Genomic DNA, 15,277 nt, shown 5'->3' on the forward strand with positions numbered 1-15,277 from the left:
ACATACTGCACATCAGAAGAAAGCACCATTCCCACCATGAAGCATGGTGGTGCCATCATCCTGCTGTAGGGGATGTTTCACTGCAGCAGGCTTGGAAGAAATGTGGAGATTGAGGGTATAAAAGACTCCATGAAGAAAAAACAAACAAACCTGCCAGTGTATGCAATAAAACCACTGCTTATAGGTATCCAAGAAGGAAAACAAGACAAAACGATATATAATTTGTATATTTGAATTAGCATAAGAAAAACACCCATATGCATAATGATACAAATAGATTTTAAGTTAAGTAACATAACAGAATAAATATATAAATTAAAATACGGGCCTTAAAATGATATATGTTCCAGTTGAATTTCACCTAATCGCAGACTGCGGGTATTTTTTTTCTTTTTCTTTTTCTTTTTCTTTTTTCTCTTCGAGTCTTGACAGCACGTAGCAGGTCATGGGACCCGTATGCAAGAGGGTCTACAGATTCGATTGGTCCGATTTTGAGGCAGAGTTTGTGCAATTGGTACACTCTACTGTCAATCATCCATCCTGGCTTCTGATTGGCTATTCACCCGTTTCCGCTTTGCTTGCGTTTACTACTTTTTTTCGTCCTTCTTCCTCTTCTTCCCGTTGAGTTAATCGGTTTCGGTCAACCGTTACACCTGCTCAGGGCTTTCTCACACTTATTCTCCCACAAAAAGTACACACAATCATGGATGATTTTGACATGCTCAACGCGCCCGCTGCTGGAAACGGCGTCGGCTCGGAAGAGGACCCTGCGGCCGCTTTCTTGGCCCAGCAGGAGAGCGAAATCGCGGGGATTGAAAACGACGAAGGATTCAGCATCCTGGACAGCGGAGAGGTCCCGTCGTCGCTGGGAGACACCACCGGTGGGTCACTGCTGAGGTCAAGCGGCGGCAATTTGCCTCCGTTTAACATTATCTGTCTTTTTATCCATAATTCAATATTGGTGTGTATGTTGCTAAACCGTTAGTATTAGCGTTAAACGTTATTTTGGTCCCAAATGGACAGTGGAGCTGGTGCTCTTCTAGCCAGCTTGCTAACGTTAGCACAGCTGGTAAGTTAAATTAAATACTGTATCTGTTATTGATAAATGTAGTCAAAGGAAAACTCTGAATGATTAGTTAGTGTTTGTGATGTGATGATGATTAAAGCTTTCGACACTGTTTCTTAAATGAATGAATGCTAACTGAAACACTATAATACCAACTGTACCTAAGTATCATATCAATTCATTTTAGTCTAAAATACAAAATGTGCAATAAATTGAACGTACTGTGTATATCTGAACAGTACTGTTTGCTTCTTTGCTCAGTTTGTGTCCTGTTTACAGTCAACAGAAACGGTTTCATCTCTATATAGTCATTACTTGTGTATATTTGTGAATATTGTTGTGTTGTTGCTCATACTAGGCCAGTGAACATGAAGCTTTGATAACATCAGTCAGTAAAAGCTTCTTATCAAGCCTGACTGCTAGCTGGCAGTGCTACACGTAGCTAACTATGCAGCCACAAGAGGAAACTGATGGAGCTCAGTGACCTTTGGACAGGACTGCCTCATTTCCTTAAGCTGCAGCTTCGTTGTGGTTTAGCAATAGTAGCTGGTCAAAAGTGCTGACATATAGGTTAGGAAATATGTGTGAGTGAAAATCTTGAGGATTCAGCAGTAGTAAAGGACTACTACTGCTGTAAAGCTTTTGTTGTTTTCTTTGCAAACATGTATATATATATACACATATATTTTTACCTTTTCTGTCATTTGATTTGCCTGCTTGATTTGTAACAGCTGTTTTCATTGTATCTTTCTAGATGGTGCTGTCAACGGAGAGCTTCATGAGGTAATAATTTGTCACATTGTTTTCGATCTGGGTAATTAAGCCTTTAAACAGTCAAATTAGTAATTTCTTCTGCTCATGTATGAATGAGGGAGCATTTTTCTTCTTCTTTTGCTGCCTATTTGTGCTCATGATGTACACACATATACACACTTGGTCCAAATCAAACCACATTGATGGTTTGGTTTCCATTTTGGAGAAAAAAATGTTCTCCGAAGCTTTCAACAGGGTAGCTAACTAAGGGGCTAAGATTTTCTCGTTGCACTTTTAAGCCATGAAATGAGGTTAAATGTTGAGCTTTTGCTTGCTGTCTCTTAGCAAACGTGTGTGTTCATCTGTTGTCCTCTGAAATGTCAGGAATAATCCTCCATTTCACAGGATAACTGTGTGTGTGCACAACTACAGCCAGTACGGCACAGCAGGTCGAAGCTGAGCCTGGAAGTCTGTCTGTAAATTGTCATAGATGTTTACATTTGTGATTTTAAGATGTAGATTAGTCTTCAGCTAAAAGAGATCAAAACAAGCTAATACATTTGACAGTTTGGGTAACAAACCAGCAAGGCCAAAACAAACAAACACCTTAACTAGTAATCGTAAGTTCAGTATTTTATAATTATGAGATCTCTGTTACAGTGTAATGTGATTACATTGGATTGTGTGACCTGAAGGTGTTACTCCATGTTCTGTGACCTGATGAGAATTTCAGTGATATTTTCACTGCAAACATTTTTATATTGTTATATTTGTTACCAAACGGTTCCACAGTATTCAGTTAGGGTTACTAATTTTCATGGTTTGAATATGTGACTTGTACTCTACACATGAAGCATCTCGTACTAACTGCTCCTAATGAAACATGGCTGCTTCTTGTAATTATGAGATAATAAGCCACAATTATGAGATATGGAAGTCGAGACTAAGGCAATGCACTTCCTTTAAAGTAATCATGTGATTTATTGATTGTCTGACTGCTTGTGTTTCTTGGCCATCTCAGTAAATTACTCAGTGATAATGTCATAATTTCTGATGTGAATGTTGGCCAAAACTACAAAAATAAAGACTAAATAACTACAATGATCCTTAAGGTGAGTAAATTAGATTTGCTCCTTGTGTCTTTTCTTAATTTTACACAACAGTTATGCAGCATTCCCATTTTATGAAATGTAAATACCATGCCTAATATTCAAGTGATGGTGTGGAAACGTTGTGATTTCAGTATCCGCCTCAGAGGTTTTTACTATCTGACTGTTAGTGCTGCTTCAACTTCCTTTTTCCTGTGCTGTCATTGCAACATTGCTGCGATTTGCACTGTAAGGACTTCTTCCTGGCAGCAAGAGAAGCTTAGCTTGATTGAACATAAAGTCAGTCGGATTTTTGTTTTTTTTGTTCTAATAATCTAGGAAGTGCCCGGATGTTTCTTCACCATTTATATGGAAATGTCATTGATATGTTTTTATGAAGTAACACAATCATTTCTGCTCATCATCACGTCCGTTGTTTCTTAGGAAAGCAACGGTCCATCAGACGCCTATGCAGCAATTTCCAGCGCAGACCGCCTGCAGGCCGAACCTGAAAGCCTACGCAAGTGGAGGGAGGAGCAAAGAGAGAGACTGGATGTGCTTGGTAAGCACAGACCAGAGAATTTTTTTAATTAAGAGAAGTGGGACAGACAACATCGCTCTCTGAGATGTGCCAAATCCAACACATAACTCTTCCTTTCCCAATTCCTGTTATTTATTATGTTACCTAATCCTCCCATCTGCATCTCCACTTCTTTGTTTCCTCTTCTCACTCATCTCCTTCCCCCAGATGATAACTCTCGCAAGCAGGAGACAGAGTGGAAGACCAAGGCCAAGGTGGAGCTGGAGGAGTGGCACGCCAGACAGGATGAGCAGCTGGAGAAAACCAAATCCAATAACAGGTACTGACTTCAAAGAGGGATCAATGGAAATGAGGAAGGTCTGATCTCAACTGCATTTACAGTCTTGACAAAAACAGTCAAAATAATGATGTGAAGGATTCACAGTAACACAAGATATTTGACCAAGTTTTAAGTGAAAATGGTATGACAAGTAATTGCACACACTCAACTTAGGTGCGGGTAATCATATAATACTAGGATTTGGTTCAGTAAAATGGAGTAGTTTCAATAAACCTAACTGTCAATAGCCCAATTCCACCAGTTACCATTTCATTTTTTCATTAACTTGAAGACAAGCCTTTTTTTGAGGGGTCTACCTGAGATGTCGAGATTTGATGCCCAGAGTTGCTGCTTATCCAATATCAAAGCCCTGTAGCAAATACTGCTGTGTGTTTGTCTTGGTTTCAGTTGATTGGTTTTTAGTATAATGGCAGTACACAGCTGACTGCTCAGCTGAAGTATCTTGAGACCTCTCCTTAAGATACAGCTAAAGTTAGATGTTTACTAACTTTACAATTAATCTAGCCAGCCACTATAAAAATGTGTTGTGTTTTAATTATTATATTATCTGTGGTGGAGCACAAACAGCTGTCTGCCAGATTTGAGTGTAAGTTGTCCGATCCCCTGACAGTGGGCTGCCTCTTAATGGGCAGCTCCACTTGACTGTGTGTTTGGCTTCCTGTTATTTTTAGTGGAGCACAGTGGCTCAAACGAGTTATCTCTGAATCACTTTGGTAATTGGTGTTGACTAATATACAGTCACTCCATAACTGTACCATGGCCAGTATGTTTGTGTAAAAGTTACCAGGTGGATGTTGGATGATTTGGTTGAATCGCCAAAGTTTCTGGCTCCGTTTCCTCTGCATTGTAATGTAGCCTCACGGCTTAATTAATAATATACTACCAGCAGCCAGCAGGCTCCCTTCTCACCTTGACTGCCCTCAACAGATCATACAATGTGGAAGCATGGTGTCTATTTTACCAAAAGAAAAAACATTTTTTATTAATGTATTTCTGGTTTTGTCAACTAATCTACGCAACTAATCACTAATTGATCAAATGTACACACCCCTGTAATCCTACTTACAGCAATCAAAGTGTTCAACAACATTCAAATGCGAGTCAACAACTAATCATTTATTTTATTTCAATTTAATCACTTCAAAAAGGACATTTGATCCTGTTTGAATTCATTCTCTTTTTTAGTGTAATTTTTTTTTTAAATGCAAAGTGCTGATGCTGTTTTTCTGCACATTGCCAGACCTAACTGTGTATAATTAGGTATTTCCCCAACACTGCATTCGGAAGTCCATCCAAAAGCCTAAACCTTTTGATGATATGCCTGAGCTTATTACTGTGTGGTAACCTATAATGCTTGTGTTTCCATCCTCTTCTCCCTTTTACCACTGTCTCTCTTTTCTCCTGCCTTCTTGCTGCTCTGTCGTTTGGGCGGATGTTTGTCCAGGGTGCTGGATGAAGACTTCTACAAGCAGCCCTTCTCTGAGCTCATTGGTTATGTGTATGTTGCTCCAACTAACATCCTCCTTTTTCATCTTTTTTTTTGTTTTCTCCATTGTCAACAACTCCCAGAATCCAACTATTGACATCATATTCATCTCATTAGTTAGGGCATTAGTTACCCCTCGCTATGTTGCCATGTTTTAGTTACATCTTTAGTTTTAGTCCATTTTTAACTACTTGGATTGTCTCTCTCTTCATCTAGCTTCTAGTAGCTATTTATTTATTTTACCAAATTTAAACCACAGTTATCACTTCCACCTCATATGTCTGCATGTCATTTGTGAGTTGATGCCCGTCTGCATGCACACTGTCAAACTCCTCAGTCACATCCACGGAAATCAATCATTCTTTCATAACTGTGCCTGTGTCGATTTCTCCATCATTACTCACTTCCATACTGTTTCTCTTCAACCCATTTCAGCAAAATATTTTGCAAAATGCATTTCATAAGTTTCCAACAATTAATTCTTGCTGACATTAATCGTATGAACTCTCACAGAAAGTGTTTTGCTTTTACTTAACACCTTTTTTTAATGTGGTTTTAATCTACAGACTGTTATTCAGGAGGATGCTTTATAGATTTGTTTGAAGCAGTTGTGTTTACATCCATTACATCTTAAATCTAGTGCGTGTAGGTATAGTTGTATCTCCTTTCAAACTCATCTATGCTACACTGTGTGGGACCCAGATACATAAAAATTATCTGAAAAGTGAATAATGTGAATTTAAGCTAGTGTTCTTTGTAGTTATTAGATGTTTTTTTTGCCATGGTTCCTTTTAAACAAACTACGGATTTTTACTTTTATTTTTATGTACCTTATATAACTAAATCTTATTAGACTTTAACTCTGCTCTCTGTAGAATGAAGAAACTCCGGTTTGTTCTGTCATTAATAGTTAAGAGATCATTAAAAACCTCTTCAGATGTACCTATGTTTCTATGAATCTGATCTTAAATTAGTCTGCAGTTAATGCTGATGTCTTGACTTGACTAAAATAAGCGTCCAGCACTCAAATGTACAGGAAAGAGTTCATTAATGGCACCACTGGCCATATCATGGATACACAACTGCTTCAAACTGAACTGTGTTCATGCTTTATCAGAATATTAGCTGCTGTGTAGGTACTGCTGTCCTACAGGATGACATGGTAATTTGCCAGCTGTCCAGTAGCCCGAGCTGTGCAGCCTTTGGTTTTGCAGTCGGATTATTTGGTAACATCCCTCAGCCTGCATTGTGGTGTACACAGATGTTGTTTCTACTTTGGCTTATTCAAGAATGGTGAGCTGCGTTAGATTTGTACTCAGTATATATATATGTTAAAAAAGTATGTTTTTATAAATGCGTATATGATAGATATGAAGTGTGGTACGGCTGCAAGATACATTGTTTCACCATCAACATCACGTTGTGCACATCTGTCACAATTAATGTCGCCTGGATGCTAGAAGCGGGCTTTTAGTTGAGCGAGGCGGCTTTTTAGTGCCTGTGTTCCTGTTATCAGCAGCACCTCACCCTCATACTGGTTAAAAGTTCAACAGTTGCGACCCGCTGATTAAAGTGAATGGGGTTAGCCTCTTGTGACGGAGCAGGAATGAACTGTCCATTAGATCCTGACCAGGCTCACTTAAGGTGGACTGACCTTCAGGGCAGACCGGCTATTCTCATTTTAGTGACAGTCTCAGCCGCTCAGAGAACAGGGAAGTGTCTGGAGCACATTTCCATTGTGCTGTATTGTAACTATTCATGTACACATGCTCGTGGTTTTCACGGCCCAGAGCAAAATGTTTTTGTCTTAAGATTGGAGAACATGTTTTGTATTGGTAGTCAGAGGGTTTTTTTATGTATACACCTCAATGCAGTGTATTGTTCCCTTAAAGATGGAATTTCCTGTATACCATGGAACAAATGCTTTTTAAGCAGTTTGCGTAGAAAGACACAGAATCACTCGACTTCCTCCTTCATAATGTTGGTGCGAGTCTGACGGGAACTCCAGGGGCCTCATTTATAAACACTCAGCTTGAATGATGTGAATGCCACCTCCTACACAGAAGTCTCTGCAATTAAAAAAATGTGAGAGCTGAACACATTTTTCTACAATCAAGAACAGATTGCTGATGATTGCCTGATTATTGCCTAACCTATTGAAAAAGAATCCACTGTGTTTTATAAATGAGACCCCAGGCCATAACAACCCATATGTGTGTGTGTAACTGATAAATATAAGCCACGAAGCGGTTCGAAGATTTATCCTTTCTACGAACCAAACCAAAGGCTGCACACTCATCATTATGTAGAACACTTTGGAAAAAAAAAAGAAAGAAATTTTAAAAAATGTTGCTTTTGCATGCTGGCTTTAACATCTGCATTTAGCTCATTTTTGTTGTCTTTCATTTCGTCCCCTCCCCCCTTCTCTTTCTCTCTCTCTCTTTTCTAAATTCTGACTTGTGAAACTGTTTCTCCCTGTTTTCTTTTCCTATGCACCTTAAAGCACACACATTAACCATCCTTGCTACCGCCTAGACCAGTTAAGTAAAAACATGAAACCCCAGAACATCCAAATAACTGATATTTTTGACAGGGGATAGTTTCAGTTCTGTGTGTGTGTGTGTGTCTGTGTTAGATCAGTATGCGTTTGCACAGATTTGCAGCTTACAAGAGTCGACAGTTAGAGTCCACTGCCTAGATAGAGGTTTGGTTTATTGTCCCCTCTGTGATGTTGTGGTCTCCCTCCAGTCCCTTGTGTATTTGTAGTGGGTTGTGACAGTGAATGTTCATTGGCTTCTCATCCCCATTTTGCTTTGTGTACTGTGTCGTAGTTGGTAGCCAAGCTTGTGCCTGCAGTTTGCTGGGGGTGGGGGGTGGCGGGGCAGTAGAAAAAGTACAGAATATTACGGCAGTGGAATTATTACTGTTTGCGGGTGGGCTGGGATGAAGGCTTACATTTGTTTAGCCATAATCTGTGGCTTGCATCATAAAATGTCTTGTGATAGTGGCATTGATCCATTTTTATTTATTTTTTATTTTTAATTGTTGTTGGGTTTTTTTTTACTTTTTATTTTATTTATTTTTTTCTTTTAATTTCAAGTCTTATATGGTAAGCCCTGTAGTGTAAATCTCACTTGTTTTGGTTTGATAGATGTTTCAGAAACACCTCAACCCTCACCAACAAGACGTTAATTGATCTGTTCCTCAAATATGACACATGAAATCATAGTAAACTCATTCTTTGCTGCCCCACCCCACCCCCCTCCTCCAAATAGCCTGCTTTTCAGCCGCTGCACAATGCATGGCTCAGCAAGGCCCAGTACTGCTTCCAGTTCTCTTGGGCTTGGTTAAAAAAAACAACAACTTGCCTCTGGTGTTCTTTTTAATCAAGGACAAGTATACAGATGAGGTTATCTTCTCTATACTTGGGTCTTGCAGAGGAAAGAGAACATTGTAAATATGCAAGCACTTGGCAAGTTGATGTTTGTGGGAGTGGGCAAACTCCCCTCCTTCAGTTCTGTCCAGAACTGCATTTTTAACCAACAGAAAATGCTTACCAGACCTCTTTAAAAATACTTTTTTCTTTAGCTTTAGTTTTTTTTAAATCTTTGGATTTCTCATCAGTGTTTTAAATGTACCTCCCCTCACTGTCGTGGAGAGTTGAAAATACAGGCGACCGTGCTGCAACGTGAAAGCAGAGTTGGGGGAGAAGGGGGCATGCCACCAGTAATGAAACTGTTGTAGCTTGTTTCTCTTTGCGGGCATTAAAAGACAGATGGATGTTCGTTTCTGTGTGGTAATTAGACTGTTCTTCCCTGAGTTAGACTATGCTGAACCAACAAAGTCCCACTGAGCCAAAAAAAAGGAGATAAACTGCAGAGATTTATACTTAACAGATTAGCAAAGAGGAGTATTTCTGAAAGCTTGATTTCAAACAGAAATTTGAACTTTGAATTGAATCCAATCATTCGTGCTGGAGCCAGCACTGTTGAGCCCAGTAGGAACTGAGTTTTCCATCAGAACTTTTGTGTGTTGGTTATCAGCAGAGAACTTTCTCAGGGTTGTACTTTACATGTACTGACGTGTATCTCATCTCTTCCTCCACTGACTGCTCTCTTTTTCTTGTCCTGTTCTCCTCCTCGTCTCCTTTGTGGCATGTAGGGCGGCTGAGGAAGCCATGATTTCAGAGATGGACGAGAACAACCCTGGCACCGAGTGGGAGCGGGTGGCTCGGCTCTGCGACTTCAACCCCAAGTCCAGCAAGCAGGCCAAAGACGTGTCCCGCATGCGCTCCGTCCTCATCTCCCTGAAGCAGTCCCCGCTGGTCCGCTAGGCAGTGAATGCAACTCAGAGCTTCATTCCATATCATCTTCTATCACCACACACCGAGAAATCCAACTACTGATGTCCCACATCTGTATTCTGAAGAAAAGTGGGCTTACACCCTTTCTGTCCATATCTATTTGCCATGCACAGCCCTGTTTTTTTTCTAGCAGAAGGATATAGCCGGTGGTCATACATCATCTGTCTCCTCCAGGCAGGGCTGTAGAGATTAGCCTCAAAGCACCAGCTCACCATTATCTGCCCTCTGTAGGGTTTTTACTGGTGTGCACCTTTTCCACAACCCAATCAAGACCTTGTAATTCCTTTTCCTCTTTAAATGTACTGAGATCAAGGCCACTTAGGTCTACACAAGCCTGTGGTCTTGTGTAACACTAGTGTTAGGGTGTCGAGTATTGACACTAAAAGGGAAGGGTTGATGTTTGTTTGGGCCTACAGCTACACTACAACCTGCTGCTTCACATGGCCCCCAAACAATATCATTCCCATGATGCTGTGCTCTAACTCTTAGCCTGTCAGCCTCATTAAACCTCCTCTGACCTAAGAGGGTTGTTAAATGGTTCTGTTCACCTCATGTTTTCAATCTTCTTAAGAATTTTCTGTATTATTGTTTTTTTTTTAAGGACCAAACTCTCGAGACAAAACTCCAATTTCAGTGTGTGTGCTTTGAACTGTGTTTGTAGAGCCTGTTTGTGGCATATTGTGTTAAATTTTCCAATCTATGCATTTCCTTTTTTGAAAAGCCTCTCTCCCCTCTCCAGTCAGGAACTGAACAAAGTCCAGTCATTACAATAAATGTGACCCGTTTGTATGTGTGTGTGTAAACCTCTACAGTGTGTGTGTATGTACTCTATGCGTGTACTTATGTACATATACAGAAGGCAATATATATACAGAATTTAAAACGTTTGTCATTGAAATTAGACAGTTGTGGTTTTAAAGAGAACTAGATGTTAGCCAGCTGTTGCTTGACCATGCGTGTTCATTGTCCATTTGATTTCAATATCAGTAAAACGTGAATCAAAGCTGTCGTCCTGTTATTCTTTAACTGGATATTAAATGTGTGAATGTGTCGATTAGGAAGATGTGAGTTGACCTTTAAAACTAAATCAATTTGTGTCCATAATGGAGCAGAATCCACCAACTCAAATATCTGACTTCATGTTGATTTCTCAGTATTTGTGCTGTCATTTGAATGCTCTTGGGGGATTGAGTTCTGGTTTTACCACTTGAAAATACATTTGATTATTTTAACGAATAGTTATACCATTGTGCAACATTATTATTATTACATAACCAGTCTCTAATCAAGTCATGATTGATGATGATATTGGAAAGATGATAGAATGGGGCAAAAAGCTTTGTAACAAATGAACAAACTACATCAAGCCAAGCCTACTAAGGAAAATTCAGTTTTCAGTCTCCATACAGCAAGCATAGTTCTGCAGTCAAAATATTCAGTTGTACTCCAGGCACATTTTTTGATCGTACTGTCTCAGTAGAAGGTAAAAAATCAGCTGTTTGCTATCAGAGCATCTGAGGAACTTAGTCATATCACAACAGTCCACAGAGTGTTTTCAATTAATTATTCATTCATTCAAATATAAATTTGAATGTAAAGCATACAAGTACACACATGTAATATGTATGCCATCAGTATATATTCTCACTTACATTGTCTGTTTTTGCCTCTTCTGTGTTTTACGGAGGTCCCGTGATACCAAACAGACATATTTGGTATCCAGGAGTCAGTAATGGCAACATGTTTTTACATGTCATTGTTTATTGTTTTGGGGTATCTTGTCCTTTCATTATTCTCATAACAGTTTGCCTGCTAATTGCAGGAAGACAGGATAGGACCTGTCATTATGTACTGTAGTTCATACAGCTTGATAATATACACGTACCACTGCTAATTTATATTCTATAACTATGAATGACAATGAGAATGACATTTAGGTGGGGTTTCTCACAATATATGAGATATGAGACTTCAGACATAAAATAAAGTTGGTTTTTGGCTGAATAAATTGATGACAAATGATGAACGGCCAGCAGCACATTCATATTTTTATTGTTGTTTTTTCTTCTACAGATATAAACGGCAGGTTGTCAAGCACAATTAAAAATTACAGTCCATTTTGTGGATGTTCATATTTAAAAAATAATGGATTCCCAACTGAAAAGTGTTGAAATTCAGCCAAACATTTTAGCACATTTGTCTGTATAGTTTTAAAGGATTTCATGACTAAAAGGATTTTAGTCACAGTATAGGATAAACTTAGTGTTCAGGTCTTCCAATGAAAGATTCCATGCAAGTTTTATTGCAAACACATAAAAGAGTTAAAGTAATTCTTCTCAGTATAATGCAGGATCTTCAATATCCGCACTGAATGCCTTTGTGTGTCTGTGTGTGTGCGTGTGTGTGCACCTGGAACCTGATTCACATGTAAATGGCTGTTGTGGAGTCATTTTAACCTCCTCTCCTCTCATTTTCTCTTCTCTTCTCTTCTCTTCTCTTCTCTTCTCTTCTCTTCTCTTCTCTTCTCTTCTCACTTTTGTTTCTCTCTCTTTTCTTCAACATATTTTAATGGCTTTTTTAGAACATACAGATCAGCCACACAGCATTATAAAAAGAAAAACAATGAAGAAAAAGAAAAACATTCTTTCTGTCACAGGTAGAATCTAAATCTGGGAACATTTTAGAGGGTTTGACTTTAGAGGTGATGCAGCACATTGAATTGAATGAGGCCACACTGTGCACAGATTGAGGCTGTATGCAGCCCTTTCAGGGTTTATCTCCACTGCTCCACCATCAAAGCCATCCCCAAATCTCCAGACCTTAGAATCTGCAGTTATAATCATAAATAAAATAAGTTGTCCCCCCTTTTTGACGCCTCAAAGGAAAACAGAGGTTCTGAGGGTGATTCATGAAGCAAACTGTGAAAGGAAGGTGTATATGCTTTAATATAACAATGAGTCCAGAAGAATCTGACAAATTGGGATTTTGGTCAATTTATTTCACAGTTGTTTGAAGGTAGTACATTTAAAAATGATGATAGATGGAGCTGGGACAAACAGGGGCAAGCACAGAGCCACTTAACCATTCATAGTAGATCATACATATTGTTAGAGACTGTGTTACAATGGGGTTGTTCTTAGTGTAATGACAGAGGCATTGTAGAAGATAGCATGAACTGTGTACTATTTCTTTCCAAACTGGATTTTCAGCATGCTTATCAACTTGGGCCCAAAGGGACAAAGGGTTACACGCCCAATTGTAAAACTGGAAATAAAGTAATTGCACTCCCCCACCTGGTCTTGACCTTTGAAAATAAGCTTTCCTAATTCAACGTCTATTCTTGTTCCAAATGAAACTAGAATGATTTTGACACCGGATGTTAAGGAGGATTTTTGTATCAGAATAAAAAAATAGAAACAAACATTTTGGAAGGTTATTTATTTTTACAGCATTGATTCTGCTTGTCAAAGTTATGGAGAGATGGGACCACCCTTTGAGTTTATGAATGGTGCGCTTTGAATAGTGACTTAGAGTTTGCCGTAAACAAGCTGGCAATGCCCCCTTGTTACTCCCACACCCAAATATTTAAATTCATTTGTTGTTTTTTTAAATGACAAAGTTGAGTATGAAAGGCTTAGGGAAGTCTTGCTGATTGTGAACAGTTCACTCTTTGACAAGTTTAATTTAAAACCAGATCTCACCATATTCTTTGAAGGCAGACATAATGTTGGGGCCTGTTAGCCAAGGTATGTAAGAGTATTTAGTAGTCTCACAGCTTGTGGGTAAAAACTATGGCACATTTTGGTGCTGCTGGATTTATACTGTGGAATTGTTTGCCAGATGGGAGGCGGAAGGATATGGGAGCGACTGTATTTGGCATCTGTACACAATATGGACAAAGCCAGTACCTTAATGATGCCTTGTCATTATAATGCATATTTATCAGTACTGGTATTGTCATATAAAGACCAGTTAGACTGGAAACTGCATCCTGTCTCACTCGACATGCCCCCTCAACAAACTATGAGGAAGACAGTAAGGATCAAGAGAACATTTGTATAATAGGACAAAGGAACAGTGTGTAAACCTTTGTATGTGTGTGTGTGTGTGTGTGTGTGTGTGTGTGTGTGTGTGTGTGTGTGTTTTCAGTTCTCATGTTAATGGATATCAGCTGGCAGAAAGAAACTGAAAATCCGTGTGTTTGTGCTCACAAGGTATGGGGGTCTCAGGTAGGCCAAGGTAACATTCCCAAAGTTACTCTCTTAAAATTCATCTCATCAGCTCAGTTCATGAATAAAAAAATGTTGGATATTGTCAGCAAGTACATATACAATACATGAAAAAACACAGATAACAGGCATCATACACAATAATTCACACTATTGGCATGAGTGATGAATTTTGATAGATGAATCACTCGTTTCAGCTGTGCCTGAGCGCAGCAACCACCACAGTAGTTCAGACAAGACATACACATACACACAGTTCCATGGCTGAACAAAAGAGAAGCATCATTACTTCAAACATGACTAAGATATTATTGGAGAAAGAGTGGGATTGAAAATGTAGCGTATTCATGATACATTACTTTCCCCTACATGATAGTACCATAGCAGCTTTTGATAATCGCATCATCCAGTTTTCTACAGTATTGCCCCTGTCAAGTTGGCAGTAACTGAGATGATGATGAGATATCTAGCGTTCAACATTATTTTCTTTCACAAAATCTGTAATATTTTCAAGAGTCTGTGTTTGTTAAGGTGGCATCTTAGTGGACATGATAGAAAAGAGGCACACAGAAAGATAAAGAGGAAGAGAGAGAGAGAGAGAGAGAGAGAGAGAGAGAGAGAGAGAGAGAGAGAGAGAGAGAGAGAGAGAGAGAGAGAGAGAGGGGAGGGAGAGAGAGAGAGAGAGAGAGAGAGAGAGAGAGAGAGAGAGAGAGAGAGAGAGAGAGAGAGAGAGAGAGAGACGAGAGAGAGAGAGAGAGAAAGAGACGAAGAGAATGAGAAAGAGGAAGCCATGGCAGAAGATGGACAGATGGGGCAGCATTGTGCAGAATGAAAAAGATATAGCAGAAAAGATGAGATGGAAGACAAGAAAGAAGCAGAGGATTAAGTCTCTGTGTCTGAGTGGAAGACAAACAGTTTGATAAAGAGAAAAGGTCTTTATAGGTCTTAACATGACTTTACATATTGACATTAGCTGACACAAAGAGGTGTGTTGAAATGAAACATAATAACCAAAAGCCTATGATTACAGGGTGTGGTGTTAAGCATTAAATTATGTAATTCAGTTTAAAAGTGCGTCAACAGTCAAATGTGGGATGTGAAGAAACTTTGCATCTTATCTGTGATCTGAGATCACCCATACAAAAGAGTGAAAATCAGGATATCTTGACTTTTGCTGCACTGATTTTGACAATTCTCTTTTAAAATCTGTCTCTTGCAAGTCCCCCAACTTTATGGAAGTGGAGAGGAATTGGAGTTGGCAGCAGTGATTTGTACAGTTTTAAGTAGAGAAATGTGAACATGGATGCATGCAAATATTATCAGGTGATCAGGTGACATCCATACACCATCTGTTTGCTTTCTATAGGCCACAGGTGTTTAGAGAGTAAATGTTTGCACCAGTCCTGCCCAA

General features: G+C 39.2%; 1 protein-coding gene across 1 annotated transcript; it reads left to right on the plus strand.

Annotated features, from left to right (window-relative positions):
• The first annotated feature begins 617 nt into the window (after nt 1-617).
• Nucleotides 618-10,634, plus strand: clta (clathrin, light chain A). The gene is made up of 5 exons (XM_062427823.1): nt 618-881; nt 1,821-1,849; nt 3,352-3,469; nt 3,656-3,767; nt 9,436-10,634. Exons 1-5 carry the CDS (start codon nt 704-706, stop codon nt 9,605-9,607), a joined length of 609 nt encoding a protein of 202 aa, XP_062283807.1. The 5' UTR covers nt 618-703; the 3' UTR covers nt 9,608-10,634.
• The last annotated feature ends 4,643 nt before the right edge of the window (nt 10,635-15,277 follow it).

Source organism: Scomber scombrus, chromosome 2 (assembly GCF_963691925.1).
Source record: "Scomber scombrus chromosome 2, fScoSco1.1, whole genome shotgun sequence".
Taxonomy (NCBI): domain Eukaryota; kingdom Metazoa; phylum Chordata; class Actinopteri; order Scombriformes; family Scombridae; genus Scomber; species Scomber scombrus.

Coding starts and splice junctions, on each gene's coding strand:
- clta (XM_062427823.1), top strand. CDS start 704: ATGGATGATTTTGACATGCTCAACGCGCCCGCTGCTGGAAACGGCGTC. Junction 882..1,820: donor GTCGCTGGGAGACACCACCG/GTGGGTCACTGC, acceptor GTATCTTTCTAG/ATGGTGCTGTCAACGGAGAG. Junction 1,850..3,351: donor TCAACGGAGAGCTTCATGAG/GTAATAATTTGT, acceptor GTTGTTTCTTAG/GAAAGCAACGGTCCATCAGA.